The 14,624-nt window shown below is 45.4% G+C and overlaps 1 protein-coding gene across 1 annotated transcript in view; it reads left to right on the top strand.

Moving 5' to 3' along the window:
* Window positions 1-13,884, top strand: part of LOC105917844 (baculoviral IAP repeat-containing protein 6) — a 30,516-nt gene extending 16,632 nt beyond the window's left edge. The window contains exons 13-20 of the mRNA XM_036134876.1: window positions 3,217-3,432; window positions 3,508-3,691; window positions 9,098-9,304; window positions 11,111-11,244; window positions 11,699-11,852; window positions 11,952-12,068; window positions 13,196-13,355; window positions 13,828-13,884. Of these exons, the coding sequence (XP_035990769.1) occupies window positions 3,217-3,432; window positions 3,508-3,691; window positions 9,098-9,304; window positions 11,111-11,244; window positions 11,699-11,852; window positions 11,952-12,068; window positions 13,196-13,305 (1,122 nt within the window). The 3' untranslated portion in view covers window positions 13,306-13,355; window positions 13,828-13,884. The remainder of the gene's footprint in view (window positions 1-3,216; window positions 3,433-3,507; window positions 3,692-9,097; window positions 9,305-11,110; window positions 11,245-11,698; window positions 11,853-11,951; window positions 12,069-13,195; window positions 13,356-13,827) is intronic.
* Window positions 13,885-14,624: the final 740 nt, after the last annotated feature.

Genomic DNA, 14,624 nt, shown 5'->3' with positions numbered 1-14,624 from the left:
GCTGCCCCACAGGTTTATTACCAAACCCTACGTGACAAGCAGAAATTGCAGCTAAATAAACCTTAATTGTTGAAAAAGCCTTGCCCTTTTCCAACAAGCTCTGCAGAAAGCAGAGCACGTCCACCACTGAACACTGAAAAGGACTGGCCTGTTTCTTCTCACACCATTCCTAAAAAAAACCTGCCATTTACCACTGTAAAGAGAGCGAGTAGAAGAAGCCCTAGCATTCTGTATGGTGTCGATGACCTCTGGGGGAGGCCTGCTCCATCTGAATTCCACCTTTCACGGGCCAAGCCCAGAGAGTTGGGTGATCTGGGTGTGGATGTTAAATCTCCCCTCGCGCCTGAGACAGCCGGTCCCTGCGAATGGGGAGGGGCCATGGTTCGGCTGACAGATTATATCTGCCACCCAGGGCTTCAATGGCCACCATGGGGCCACCAGAATCAAAGACAGGCCCTGTTCCCTCACTCTGACTAGAGTTGAGGATATCAGGCTGAGAGGAGGGAAAGCATAAAGCAACACGTCTGGCCATGGGTAAGCCAGTGCGTCCATGCCCAGTGGAGCGTCTGGGTCTGACAGGGAGAAAAACAGCGAGCAATGAGCGTTTTCCCATGAGGCGAAAAAATCTACGGCAGCCCGTCCATATCTCTGCCAGATCTGCTCCACCACCTGACGATGCAGCTTCCATTCTCCATACAGAGGGTTCCCTCTGGATAAAAAAATCGGCCCCATGAAACATGTCATCTCAAGGCACTTTACAAAGTCAAGTTCAATCATTATACAGATTTGGTCAGATTATACAGATTGGTCAAAAATGTCCTATATAAGGAAACCAGTTGATTGCATCAAAGTCCTGACAAGCAGCATTCACTCCTGGGGAACCGTGGAGCTACAGGGAAAGTCGTCTGCATTGTACATGGCTTTGCAGCAATCCCTCATACTGAGCAAGCATGAAGCGACAGTGGGAAGAAAAACTCCCCATTAACGGGAAGGAAAACCTCCAGCAGAACCGGGCTCAGTATGAACGGTCATCTGCCTCGACCGACTGGGGTTACAGAAGACAGAACAAGAGAGACAAAAAAGCACAGAAGCACACATTGATCAAGTAATCTGTTCTACATTAGATGGTAATAGTGGGTGAGCTGTCTTCTCTGGATGATGTCACAGTTAACAGAACGTCAGACCAGGTGTACATATTATTAAGAAAAAAGAGAGAGAACAGAAAGTTAAAGCAGAAATTACAACACATAATGCATAATTGAAGAACAGTAGAACTCTATAGAGTGAGAAAATTCATTTTCTCCAAGGAGGGGCCAAATAGACCTTTTGTCGGGTCATAGGTTGCGTCCATGATGTCAGCCTTCTGGGAATCACTCAGGCCTGATAGGTTTAACCATAGGCCTCTTTCCCCTGAGACAGCCAGACCCATCACACAACCGCAACCTTGGACTGCACCTCTAGAGGCGTGTAAAATGAGATCGTTCACAACACAAATCTCATCCCACAGACTGGGGTTAGGTGTCCCCGAGTCCAGTTGACACCCCATCTACTCCAGGATTTCGCCTTGGTATGCAGACAACAGTGTAACAGCGTTAAGCGAGCACACTGACTGACCGGCATACCTATACATCCTCTGGTAAATGGAGGCAGTGAGGCGATCCATTTTACCTGGGAGCGAGATGTTAGAAGATGCTGAAACCGATCTGCGATTAGGGTGGAGGTGGTAAGCCACTGAAGGCTCCACTGCTGGGGGTTCGGCCAGCCCCAGTTCACCCATACCCTGTATCTCCAGCTTAGGGAAGCCCTTGGTGGGAAGCTTGCTCTTAAATGGGCTGGACCAGAAACAGCTCATTTCTCTCATGCAAGCAGGAACGGCTGGTAAAAGCTGCTTTGCTGATGGTACAGCAGGTAGAAGCCTTTTACCATCATACAGGTCCCGTACTGCTCCTCCTGTATCTTGAGCTGCTGGCCAGGGGATGTTAAGCTTTAAAGCCGCCCGCCTGCACACATCGTACAGGTCACTGTCCCCTGGGGAGGTGACTTCTGCCCCGCTCGGTGGCCTGGAGTGTTGACCCGGGAAGGTTGAGTCATCCTCCTCCTCCTCCATGTCCTCTACTTCGAGGAGGTCAGAGTTAGCGTCATCCTCCGTTTCATTGAGTTTCCCGCTATCCGTAAGGCCCTCAAACAGGGGAGGCATGGACGGGTACTCCTCCTCCATCATGTCCGCCCAGCTTTTAGAAGCTCGCGGCAGATGGTTTTCACCCGCCGCCGCAACGGCTGAAGGTGAGGAGAGGCACGGGTCCTGGCTGTTAGCGACAGCCACCCTCAGCCGCCTCTCCAGGATCTTTTCCGGCATCGACGCGCAGTGCTGGCACCCCTGAGGGTCGGCCAGCAATGCCTGAGCGTGTTTAGTACCCATGCATGCAATGCACATCGGATGAGGGTCCCGCCCCGAGATAGATGCCCCGCATGACGCTGGGCACGGGCGGGATACAACCTCTTTAACTGTCGGTTCCGAACCTTTGGCAGTGGTAGGAGCCGCAGCCATGACAATATTCAAACACGGAGCTCGTCGTTACACGTTAGCTCTTAAATGATATTACGTCCGTTCGCCACAACACGTTAACCCGGACTCTTAAGCTAGCAATACACCGCTAGCTAAAAAACAAAGCCCACTTTACGTGATAACTCGGTTGACACAAACGCTATCTATTCTGTTAATTAAAACAGAGTAGATACCGGAACAGTTCGCCTTTACGCGGTCACAGCTCCAAACGTGTGGTTTTTTTTTTGTTTTTTTTTTGTTTTGTTTTTTTAAAAAGTGCTTTTTTCGAAGCGTTTACCCAGCACGGCACAGGTCACTCCTGGTCCTGCGTTCAGCGACGTTTTCCTTTACGGAACGCCTTAGAACCGTTAAACAGGTCCAAACTAGCCTGAGCGCGCTGAGGGAGCTTAGCTGTAGTCTTCACACGGGAAGAAAGCGAGAATGAGTTGAGGCAGGTAGGTTGGCCGTGATATAGTTGGTGGGTGGAGCCACGGTCACGGCTCAACCTGTCTGTCACAGACAGACGTGATGTCATTGGAGCTTCCGTAGTTGGTCACGCCAAAGCGATTCCCATAGTGAAACACCGAGCGAAGTTAGAAAAAGAAATATTATAATGTAGTTTACCTTAACCTAGCACTTTGTACTGATATTGCTTAATTTTTCCCTCGCAGCACTTTAAAGACCTGATCCGTCTGAGACGGACAGCTGAATGGCCTCGCTCCACACTGGATGCAGAGTCCACTACAGTCAAAGAAGCCCCAGAAGTAGAACCTCTGCCCTTCACTTTGTCCCATGAACGCTGCATCTCTGTCGTGCAGAAGCTTGCCCTCTTTTTGCTCTCCATGGACTTCACCTGCCATGCCGACCTGCTGCTTTTTGTCTGCAAGGTATTCAGCTGAAATAAGGGCATGGGTCTTCTAAATGTTGCTTGTGTGGTCATATGATTGATGTTGTCGTTTCAGGTACTTGCTAGGATAGCTAATGCCACGAGACCTACAATCCATCTGTGTGAGGTGGTGTCTGAACAGCAGCTGGAACGCCTTTTGCTACTGCTTGTAGGAACAGACTTCAATCGAGGGGATATCTCCTGGGGAGGGGCATGGGCACAGTACTCTCTCACATGTATGCTCCAGGACATCCTGGCAGGTTGGTTTAATCTGGTGCTATCCCACTTTTTTGTCCTAATTAACCCAGTGCTTGTGTGCATTGTTGCAAGTGTGAGACCAGATGACAAAACCCACTCTTCTGCTCCCTCAAAGTCACAATGATGTTTTTAGGTGTCAAAGCATCATTTACGTGAATAGGTAGGGGAGACCGGGGCTAATTGTCACACTTTTTTCACTCATACATAAATATTAGAATCAAAACACCATATATAAAAAACACATGTACCAGATGAAAGACCAAAGTCTCAGGTATATATTTTGTATTCGGGTCATTTTCATATCTTATTTCTGTGCAGTTATAAGCGATCTAATGGAGATTGTCACCATGTGACAACTTGCCCCTCCAAGGAGTAAGTTGTCACACTATGTGGGGTAAGATGTAACACGGGGTTTTGCGACCAATAAAATAAGGGCAAAATTAATTTTGTTGTTATTTTTAATGTTAAGTGAATAAATGACAATAACCCACTTTTACTACTTATGAAATAACATGAAATAATATGCAACATGCACTATGAAACTGACACTTCAACTTTGAATACAAACAAAAGAACAAAAGAAAATCTCACGAGTCAGACTCCTCATCTGAGTTGCAGTTTTGGCACAGCTTATGTAGAGTGAATTGCCAGGAGCACATGCATCATATGAAATAACATGAAATAAAATGAAATATTATGAAACTTTGATAGCTGTCTGACCCTGAATTTCCTCTGGTGTGAATGTTTTACAGTTTCACGCCAAAGTACGGTAATTGACATTAAAGTCCTTCGCTGTACTCCTGTTCGACTTGTGACCTAGGGTCACTTGCCTGACTGCCCTCAGCATCACGTCAAGTGCAGCACGGCCATACTCTGTTTTTCTTTTAAAACTCCTGAACATCTTCTCAGTATGTCCTCTCGTTTAAATTGCTCTTTTTTATGTAAAAATAATGTAACATTATTATTAGGATGTATTGTTTTAAATCATTTTTGAAAATTATCATTTTGGGGTAAGTTGCTACATGTGACAAGTTACCCCAAAATGACTTTGACAAGTTGCCCCAAATAACCATGTTTGCTAATGCTAGCTCTATCTTAATGTTGGGCTTAATCAGAACAATGACTGAGCTATGACTGGATGCCTTAATATCTACTTTAACAAGTCCATATGTATAACTGCTAGAATTTTTATCTGAATGAAGGTTATTTAAAAAAATATAGAGTTAATATTTTTTACTTTGGGTAGGCGGAAATGGTCAATTGGTGCTCATCTCAAAACTTACGATGTCTTGTCCTCTTCTCACTCAGTCCGTGAGACCTGACCATGCAAAGGAAGCAAACTAGTATTCCATGTTTTGGTTGCACACTCTGATGGAGAAGATAATTGCAATGTGACAACTTACCCGTGTGACAACTAGCCCCCGTCTCCCCTACTCTGTAGTACCAACGGAATTCAGTCTATAAAAGTGCCGAGTTCGGTTTCTGTCCTAAAAGGCTTACTATGCAACATTTTTCAGTTAATTAATGTGTTCCATACCGTTTTGGATGATTAAATGAGTCATTTCAGGTCAAACAAAGGTTTTCTCGGCCGCCCTGGTGGTCTGTGGGGGAAATACCGCACTTGTAATTGCAAGAGCTCTCAGCTCGCACTCACAGGCTCAGAAGTCTCGTGCAAGACCGCGAGAGTCGGTCTTGCTTTACGGGGAGAACTCCATGTGTTTTTTCCCTGCCATTCACTATATGCACGCGCGAAAGCAACAAAGAACCGTGTGTTAACGTCAAATAAACGAGTAAGCATATCGAGTTTTATTATTATTTTTTTTTTTCATTTATTTATTTATTTTTTTGAATGTTGGCGAGACGCTGCCGCGGCGGCCGCCTCGCCAAGATAGCGCTGCGGGAAGCCTGATGTTCATACTTCATTGTTTGTACTGCCGTTTTTTTTACTTTTCGTTGCGTTCGCCTGTCTGCTAAGCTCAAAACAACCGCGCCTGGCTTGACGGAGAAACCAGAACAGCTGAGCATCTTTATGACAGTGCACTTTTACTTTCGCCCTCTGGGGGGAGCCTCGCTGGAAAATCAACCCCGGTTGCATAGTATACCTTTAACCCGTGGTAAATGTACAACTACATGTGTATCCTGAGCTGCTGCTGGAAGTATGCTAACATGTGGAGAACAGCCAGAAGAAAACATGCAACACTCCTTATAGACAAGACAAACCAAATGCTGAACGGTGCTACATGCCAAGCTAGCATTAGCATGCCCTCTGAGCTCTACTGTGCATCACGGCATGCAACACTCCACAGCTAGTCCCAAATAGACTAAAAAAGACGTCTTATCCCGACTTTGTCCTGAAACCTAAATCAAGGAGATTGCTTGGAGCATGGAAGCTTGAGGCAGTTGTCAATACAAGTGTTGTAGCAGATCTGTTGCTGCGTCGATGCATCACACAAACACCTTTTGAGCTTTAGGGGGGCAGGGAAACACACTGTACATGTAACAAAGTTGCCGACAAGTTAAATCTCAGATATGTCGCGTATGGTGGATAAACAGGAACATGGAAGAATGTGTCCTTCAGCTGGACAGATGAGAACCAGTTTCCCTGTAGCTGGAAGCGCAGGAGGGATGCAAGCGTTAGCATTTGACTGTGTTACAACAGACGAGGCTGGTGTGCTCTCCTCATCAACCAGGGACACCAACACTGCCAGAGGAAGCAGCCTGAAGACTTTGGACAAAGATCTCATCCTCCCCTAATATGAAGAGCTCTGAGGTGTTGCCGTTGTCATCCTCGTAATCCAGTTGGTGTCCAGTCTGTAGACTAGGGGTGTGCAAAGTAATCGAGTATCGATTATTAGTTAAAAAAAATTATAAATAAAATTGCATGAATGGTTGGCGAACATCAGCCAAACACAAGTGGAATACAACTTCATTGGTTTAAAGGACCACTGAGGCCATGTAAACAGCACTGATTATCCTTATTTTGTTATTTTAAGTTATATAAATCCTAAGCACTTTTTGTCAGTGTGTCCACTCCAGTAACAGTAATATTTGTTTTCATGGTAATACCTCCAAAAGTCGTTTCAATAAATACAGCTATGTATGAATTCAGTTTCTTTCAGTTATGTATCAATTGAAGACACTATCCAGATCATACACAGCCAGTCAGCCACTGGTAATGGCTGTATTTTTTTCTAACAATGTTCAGTAAAAATATCCCAATGCATCGCGATACATCGCAATAATTCAAGTATTGTGATGCATGGTGATAGAATCGCATTGTGGCTTCTTTGGCAATACCCACCCCTACTGTAGACCCGTGTGTGTGTTGTGGCCAAGCAAGTGACAGTTTTGGGTCCTGACTTTTTAGGATGAAGCACTACCTTGGAGGCTTAATAGGCAAGCCGGCCTGTTTATCTAGCCTAGAAAGTAGTTCAATAATTTAAACAACTATGGTTACACACATATACCCCGTTTCCACTCCCCCCTTTTTAACCGAGCTGAGACCAGTCCGAGCTCGGTAACTGAGATAACTATCGAGTGTAAATGGAACGCAAACTGAACTGGACCGAGCCAGACACAACCGGACCGCGCTAAATCTAGACCAGTTCCATGTGTGGCTTCGGCTCGTTTTTTTTCTGGCCCGGTTTTCTGATAACAAAGAGCGCATGAGCAGACCGCATCATCTCCTTACAGCCAGCTGACATTTCAGACATTCATAATAATACTAGCTTCCCTACCGTGCCACACGGTTTCCAGAGATGATTCTGCTTAGCAGTGTGATGAAGCTCAGCGTCTGTCGTTGTGACCGGTGTCTGTAAATCCTGATTAGATGTTCATTTGTCTTGTCCACGTCCCAAAAGCCCACTCTATCAAGTAAATTCACCAAAAGTTGTAGTCTTCGCCTGACTCTCCGCAAACGACGACGTTTCACCAAACATAACATCCTGAATGTTACGGGCGCCACCATTTTGATTTGCCTTCAATGCGGTACCGCGCACGTGACGTCACCGTCTCAAGAGCAACGCCCCTTTTGCCGCTTAGGTAGGGCATACAGGAGAGAAAGCACGGATAACCCAGCTATTACAAGCGCAACAGAACCAGCGATATGACCGACTTTACAGCCGTTAAACTTTCCCAAGACGATGTCCCAGGCGCACGGATTACTGGCCGAACTGTCGAAGAACACACCAACCTTCAGCTCAAACGATGGCTTGAGGTTCGAGGGCTTAAAAAAACTGGAAAACTGGCCGAGTTGATGAACGGTAAGCTTTGTTTTTTTTTCCTGCGCGGCGATCATGGCAGCGTCGGCCGTTTTTTTTTCCTTTTGTTGTTTGCAATCACCGTCCAGGAATGGGTATATGTTTAATGTTTGTCTCATTTGAAATGTTTTTGAGTAAGCTATCCTGGTAGCAGGCTATCATGTTAGCGCCTGCTACCATGATAGCCTATATGCTGTCATGGTAGCAGGCGCTACTTTATTAACATGTCGGCCACCAAAATACTCTTACCTTGACTTGATGTCTCTGGAATTGGGTCAGGATGTTCTTCGGTTGTGCCCTTTCCTCCGACAAAATGCTTGCTACATATGTACTTGAATTTGGTAACTTTTTCCGGGTTGAACTGTTGTGTAGGCCGACCGCCCCAGTGTACCCAGCGCACACATTTCTCCTTGGCAGTCTTGAAGAAAACATCCTTCATATGCGGCCGATCAGCGTAACTCGAGTCGCTGTTGCACGTTCCATAGCAACAATGTTTAAAAACCATGGTCTTAGATTTGGAAAAAGCAGTCGTTTACCGAGTAAAACCTAGGCTAACGCATGTCTCTTTTAAAGCAAAGCAGCGGCAGGTTTCAAAAGTTTGCCCCACTGCGTACCACGTGATGTGACGTCATTGTGACGTTGTGTTTCTAAAAATAGCTCGCGCGCGGTACCGCATTCCAGAGAGCAGTAGTACCGCAGATCGTCACTAGGAGGCGAGGAGCCAAGGGACCGAGATAGCGTGATGTGTAAACGTCGTCAGAACCAAGCTTGCCTTGGTTAACTGAACCGAGCTCAGCATAGATCGGTTTAACAAGGGGAGTGGAAATGGGGCTATTGTTATAGTGAGAGCCAAATGACTTTGAAGCCAATGTTGATATCGAGATAATCTGGTCTTTATAAAGTCATTGTACTGTGGAGACATCTGCCAGGTCATTTTAATGCATGGTGCAGAATTGCTTTTCAATTCAAAAATACTTTATTAATCCTAAAGGGAAATTTAATTTTACATTTTGGATGCTGTGGCAGATATTCTCCACTGTCTTTGCAGTTCATCCATATTTGGATGGTTGTTTGGAGTAGGGACAATCTGTCCTCTGCTCAAGATGCAAAGCAGATGCAGCTTTTGATCATCTTTCTGTGTGGTCCAAGGTGAACTGATGTCTCCAGGCTCTCTTGATTCCATGGAAGAGGTGGTGGTTGTGGGTGACGAGGCAGGGGCATCATCTTCTTCAGCCGTGCCAGACTCAGACGACTCGCTGGCCCAGCCTCCCACCATTCCCCTGGTGGAGACCATCGATGAAGCTCTGGTGCCAGATATCATCGCCGGTACTCCAGCCACCTCCACGGTGTTTCAAAGTATGTGGCTACCTTGTGTCCTTCTATTACACTTCCTACACTATTATATACAAAATCTAAAGCCAGGCTTTTTGATGTTGCAGTATTAAACTATTTTTATTATTATTATTATTATTCCATATTTACTTTACAGTCATGGCCAAAAGTATTGAGAATGATTCCAATGTTATTATTTCCAAAGTCTACTGCTTCAGTTTTTATAACGGCAATTTGCATATACTCCAGAATGTTATAAATCAGCATAACAGCAATTAATTGCAAAGTCAATATTTGCCTAGAAAATGAACTTTATCCCCCAAAACACATTTCAGCATCATTGCAGCCCTGCCTTAAAGGAGCAGCTAACATGGTTTCAGTGATTGCTCCATTAACACAGGTGTGGGTGATGATGAGGACAGGGCTGGAGATCAATCTGTCATGATTAAGTCAGAATGACGCCACTGGACACTTTAAAAAGAGGCTGGTGCTTGGCATCATTGTTTCTCTTCTGTGAACCATGGTCATCTCTAAAGAAACACGTGCAGTCATCATTGCACTGCACAAAAATGGCCTAACAGGAAAGAGAATGGCAGCTAGAAAGATTGCACCTCAGTCAACAATCTATGGCATCATCAAGAACTTCAAGGAGAGAGGTTCTATTGTTGCCAAAAAGGCTCCAGGGGCCCAAGAAAGACCAGCAAGCGCCAGGACCGCCTCTTAAAAGTGTTTCAGCTGCGGGATCTGGCTACCACCAGTGCAGAGCTTGCTCAGGAATGGCAGCAGGCAGGTGTGAGTGCATCTGCACACACTGTGAGGCGGAGACTCTTGGAGCAAGGCCTGGTCTCAAGGAGGGCAGCAAAGAAGCCACTTCTCTCCAGGAAAAACATCAGAACAGACTGATATTCTGCAAAAGGTCCAGGGAGTGGACTGCTGAGGACTGGTATAAAGTCATTTTCTCTGATCAATCCCCTTTCCCATTGTTTGGGACATCTGGAAAACAGCTGGTTGGTAGAAGACGAGGTGAGCGCTACCACCAGTCTTGTCTCATGCCGACTGTAAAGCATCCTGAAACCATTCATGTGTGACGTTGCTTCTCAGCCAAGGGAGTCGACTCTCTCACAGTCTGACCTAAAAACAGCCATGAATAAAGAATGGTAGCAGAATGTCCTCCCAGAGCAACTTAGCCCTAACCCTAACCGTCCCAGAGCAGTTTGGTGATGAACAATGCCTTTTCCAGCATGATGGATCACCTTGCCATAAAGCAAAGGTGATATCTAACTGGCTCAGGGAACAAAACAGAGAGATTTTGGGTCCATGGCCTGGAAAACTCCCCTGATCTTAATCCCACTGAAAACTTGTGGTCAATCATCAAGAGACGGGTGGAAAAAGGAAAACTTAGGAATTCTGACAAATGTAAGCATTAATTGTGCAAGAATGGACTGCTATCAGTCAGGATTGGTCCAGAAGTTGATTGAGAGCATACCAGGGAGAATTGCAGAGGTCCTGAAGAAGAGGGCTCAACAGAGAACAGCAGCTCATGTGAAAATATTTGTGTCATTCTCAATACTTTTGGCCATGACTGTAAAAGTTAGTTTGAACTAACTGTGCTCTAAAAGCGATCAAGCTTTAGAGGAAGTTCAGTAGCCATGGCAAAGTCAGCTTTAGTTTTACTTGATAGCAACAACACTAAGTCCATTTTTCTTACTATGTATTATTTGGTATATTACTATTAAAAGTGCCCCAAAGCCTGCTAAAGAACAATTATCTGTTACTTACATTTTACTTGTGTAAACTTGGAATTATTAAAGATCCTTTTATTATCCAAAGGTGCTCCACCTCTATCATCTTTGGAAAAAGATAAAGACATAGACTTTGACTTGCTACAAGACCTCATGGATGTTGATATTGATCCTTTAGATATTGATTTGGAAAAAGATCCACTTGCTGCCAAAGTATTTAAGGTATGTTGATTTTATAACTTTCTTCTTTCACCCTTTCTTTTACCAATTGTCTATGCATAAGCTTGCGATGCTATGTGTTTATTTGACCAACCTGCTATAACCTTAATAAAACAAATATATCAACATGGAACGGCCATGTGGTGTGTGTTGTTCAGAACCTGGTAAAGAACTTTAACAGGGTGTGTGTTTAGAATGATTGTGATATGACTAGTAAGCACCTACTTTGGACACACACTGCCTTTAGTCACCACCTGTCCTACAGCCGTAGTTCCCCCGTCCTCCTGGTTTCTCCCACTCCTCCACCCCCCTCCTGTCTTCCAAACAATGGCCAAAAAGATTTCAATAAATATTGTTTTACTGCATTGTTTATGCGATGAATGAATTGCAAAGCCCGGTCATAAGACTGTTCTGTCCTCATGTTTGCTTTCCACTCTTATCTTATCTTTTTTTTCAGCCTATAAGCAGTACCTGGTATGACTACTGGGGTGCTGACTATGGGACATATGGGTACAATCCTTACATCGGAGGCGTTGGTATTCCAGTATCCAAGCCTTCAGTTGCACCTGAAAAGCCTGCCTCCCAGTGTGTGTCGGTCTCTGTGTCTCAAGGTGAGCAGAAGGGACATCTCTGCTGTTCTTCAGTGCAGCTTTTATGTTTTTGGAAGCGTTTCCACCCAAGCCTAAATGCTCGGCTTCTTGTTTCCCTAGCTCTGGATGCCCGGCTGGAGGTCGGTCTGGAGCAGCAGGCTGAGCTGATGCTCAAAATGATGGCCACTTTGCAAGCAGACTCCATTCTACAGGCTCTCAGTTCAAGTTCATCTACAAGTAAGGCGGTGAAGGGAAACAGAGCAGACGATTGAAGGAAGCTTTAGGTATCTGCTGTTTGCAGCAAGATGTTGTGGAGAGTCCAGCCATGTGTGGCAGCCAGTGACCTGAATCAGCTGACAGAGAGCGCTGTTTGATCATGGAGAGCCCTGCTCATTCTCTGCTCTACACTGTAATACAGTGGAAGAGTGTCTTCAGTCAGAGCTGCTTCAACAGCTCCTCTGAGATACACACCACCACAGCAGATGCTCCCTGCCCCAGCAGCCGTGGCATCTGTAATCACACGTTGAGAGTTAAGACATTCACTTTCCCTTTGCAATTGCTTACGTAAAGTTTCAATTGAATTCTTTCCTACTGTCTATAAAAGGGCTCTGAGCAAACCTGGCAGTGTTGTTCCTGAGGTTAAGCTGAATTCACTGGAGCTTCACAGACGTCCTAAAGGGCCTTCTGACTGGTGCAGTAAAAGTCCTTTAGTTTGTAGATTTGCTATAAGCAGCTAACCTGACCCTAGCCACATGGATTTTCACTCCGCCTAGCTCCACTCATCCATCTGGGACCTCTCCGCGAGCCGCCATTGTTATCTGAATCAAAAACAGTCTCACGTCACGGTCGCTTCTCCACTACGTCACATCTATGAAACTCCAGCCCTGCGTCCTGATTGGCTGGACAATAAAAGTGGTTGGAGAAATCACTTTCAATGGGCGAGGTCCCAGATGGATGTGAGTGGAGCTAGGCGGAGTGAAATCCATATGGCTAGAGTCAGGTTAATAAGCAGCAGGGTGAGCAAGCTAACCCAAGTGTGTTCTGCTGCTGCCGTCTGTTGAGTAGAAACGTCTCCCCTGAAAGCCATCCAGACATGTTGCTTTAACTGTCTCACAGGGTTACACCTTCTTCTACCACCTGCTGCTGTAGCGTACCTCCTTCCTGGTGCTAATCCATCAGCAGGTTGGGGGTCACGCAGTAGAAAACTATATTTGGTCATTCTGTCATTGCTGCTCTTTTCCTTTAGGAAAACAGGAAACTATTATTGTGTGAGTGTGGCACTGTACTCTAATTTTAGTCCATTAACTTGTGTACTACATTAAGGCTTTCCATTAAGCGTTTTGTTTTTTTCGTTTTGGTTCCAGTCAGCCAGCCCTCTAATGGGACCGATGACTCTCTGCTTCGAGCCTTCCACAGCGGTGGCTCTCCCCCCTGCGCGGCCCCGTGCTTCAGCCCTCCTCCGTTCCCATTCTGAGTGCCTGCTTCAACAAGCTCTTCTCCATGCTGCAGGTCCACCATGTCCAGGTAGCTGACTATAACCTTCTTCTTCCTTGTCACTGCTGTTGGTCTGTTAGCTGTAGTGTTGCACCGATAGCGGTACCAGTATGGGACGGGGCTCCCATCCAGCACTAAAATGGTGCTATCGGTATCAGCGGTACCAACAAATAGGCACCCATACCATGTTGATGTTTGGATGTCACTTGAACGCAGCCTTCTACCCTCCCTGACTACTATTATACATTTTATACAAGTTCATGAAAGTTGCACTATTTTGGCCTTTGAGAGCCAAACGTTTATTCAGCTATTGTCACCCATTCCAGGTAGGCAATAAAACAGATGGTATCGGGGCCAAAAAAAATGGCATCGGTGCAACACTAGTAGCTGGAGCAAGGTTGCTGTCAGGTTCTTAATGACTTTGAGAAACAGCAGTCTAATAAAGAAAATGAAGGGTTAAATGGCTCTTCAGCTGTGTGAAACCTGTGTTTTCTGCTCTCAGCTTGAGTCTTTACTGCAGCTGTGGTTAACACTCAGTCCTCAACACGTGTTTGTGGTGCTGGTGAAGATAACGGATCAGATATATTCCTCTTCAACGCCAGCAGAGTGCCCACTATTTCCACTTAACCAAGGTAGGTTGTTAAAGTCTCTGTGGACGCAGTTTGCTTTGTGTGTTGCTGTTTATGGTTAATGTCTCCATCTTTGTGTCCAGCATCCATCAGCAGCTTCATATCTGTGCTGGCCTGGTACCCCCCAGCACCTCCCTGAGAACATGGTGCCTGGTGCTGCACTCCCCACGCTGATGACCAACATGCCTCTCTCTGGTCAGTTGTGTGCTCCCTTAAATGTAAACTCTAGATCAGTATGGGCCATATACGGCCCTTTGGGCTTTTTCATCCGCCCGCCCACTAATGGTACAAATTTGTAACAAAAACTAAGAATTAAAACTACCACTGCCCGTCTCCTCTTGCCGTAATCATGGATGCACTGAGCTATATTATACACTGGAGTGCTAATAGCCCGCTGTAGACCGAGTCGCTGTGAAGCCACCAGCCGCCATATTGGTACTCCCCTTTCCCCCCAGTAACTAGGGAATATGTGCGCTACAACATCGAATAACGAGGATATTCTCATGTTCATATACTTTATGTTGTAAAAATATCAAGTACTGAGAAAGTCATGTGCTGAAATATTTCGCATGTTATATATATATATATATATATATGTATATATGTGTATATGTATATATGTGTATATGTATATATGTGTATATGTATATATGTGTATATGTATGTATGT

This window comes from Fundulus heteroclitus, unplaced genomic scaffold (genome assembly GCF_011125445.2).
Source record: "Fundulus heteroclitus isolate FHET01 unplaced genomic scaffold, MU-UCD_Fhet_4.1 scaffold_926, whole genome shotgun sequence".
Lineage (NCBI taxonomy): Eukaryota > Metazoa > Chordata > Actinopteri > Cyprinodontiformes > Fundulidae > Fundulus > Fundulus heteroclitus.
Note: the sequence above shows the minus strand (reverse complement) of the source record. Positions and strands in the feature narration are given on the sequence as shown.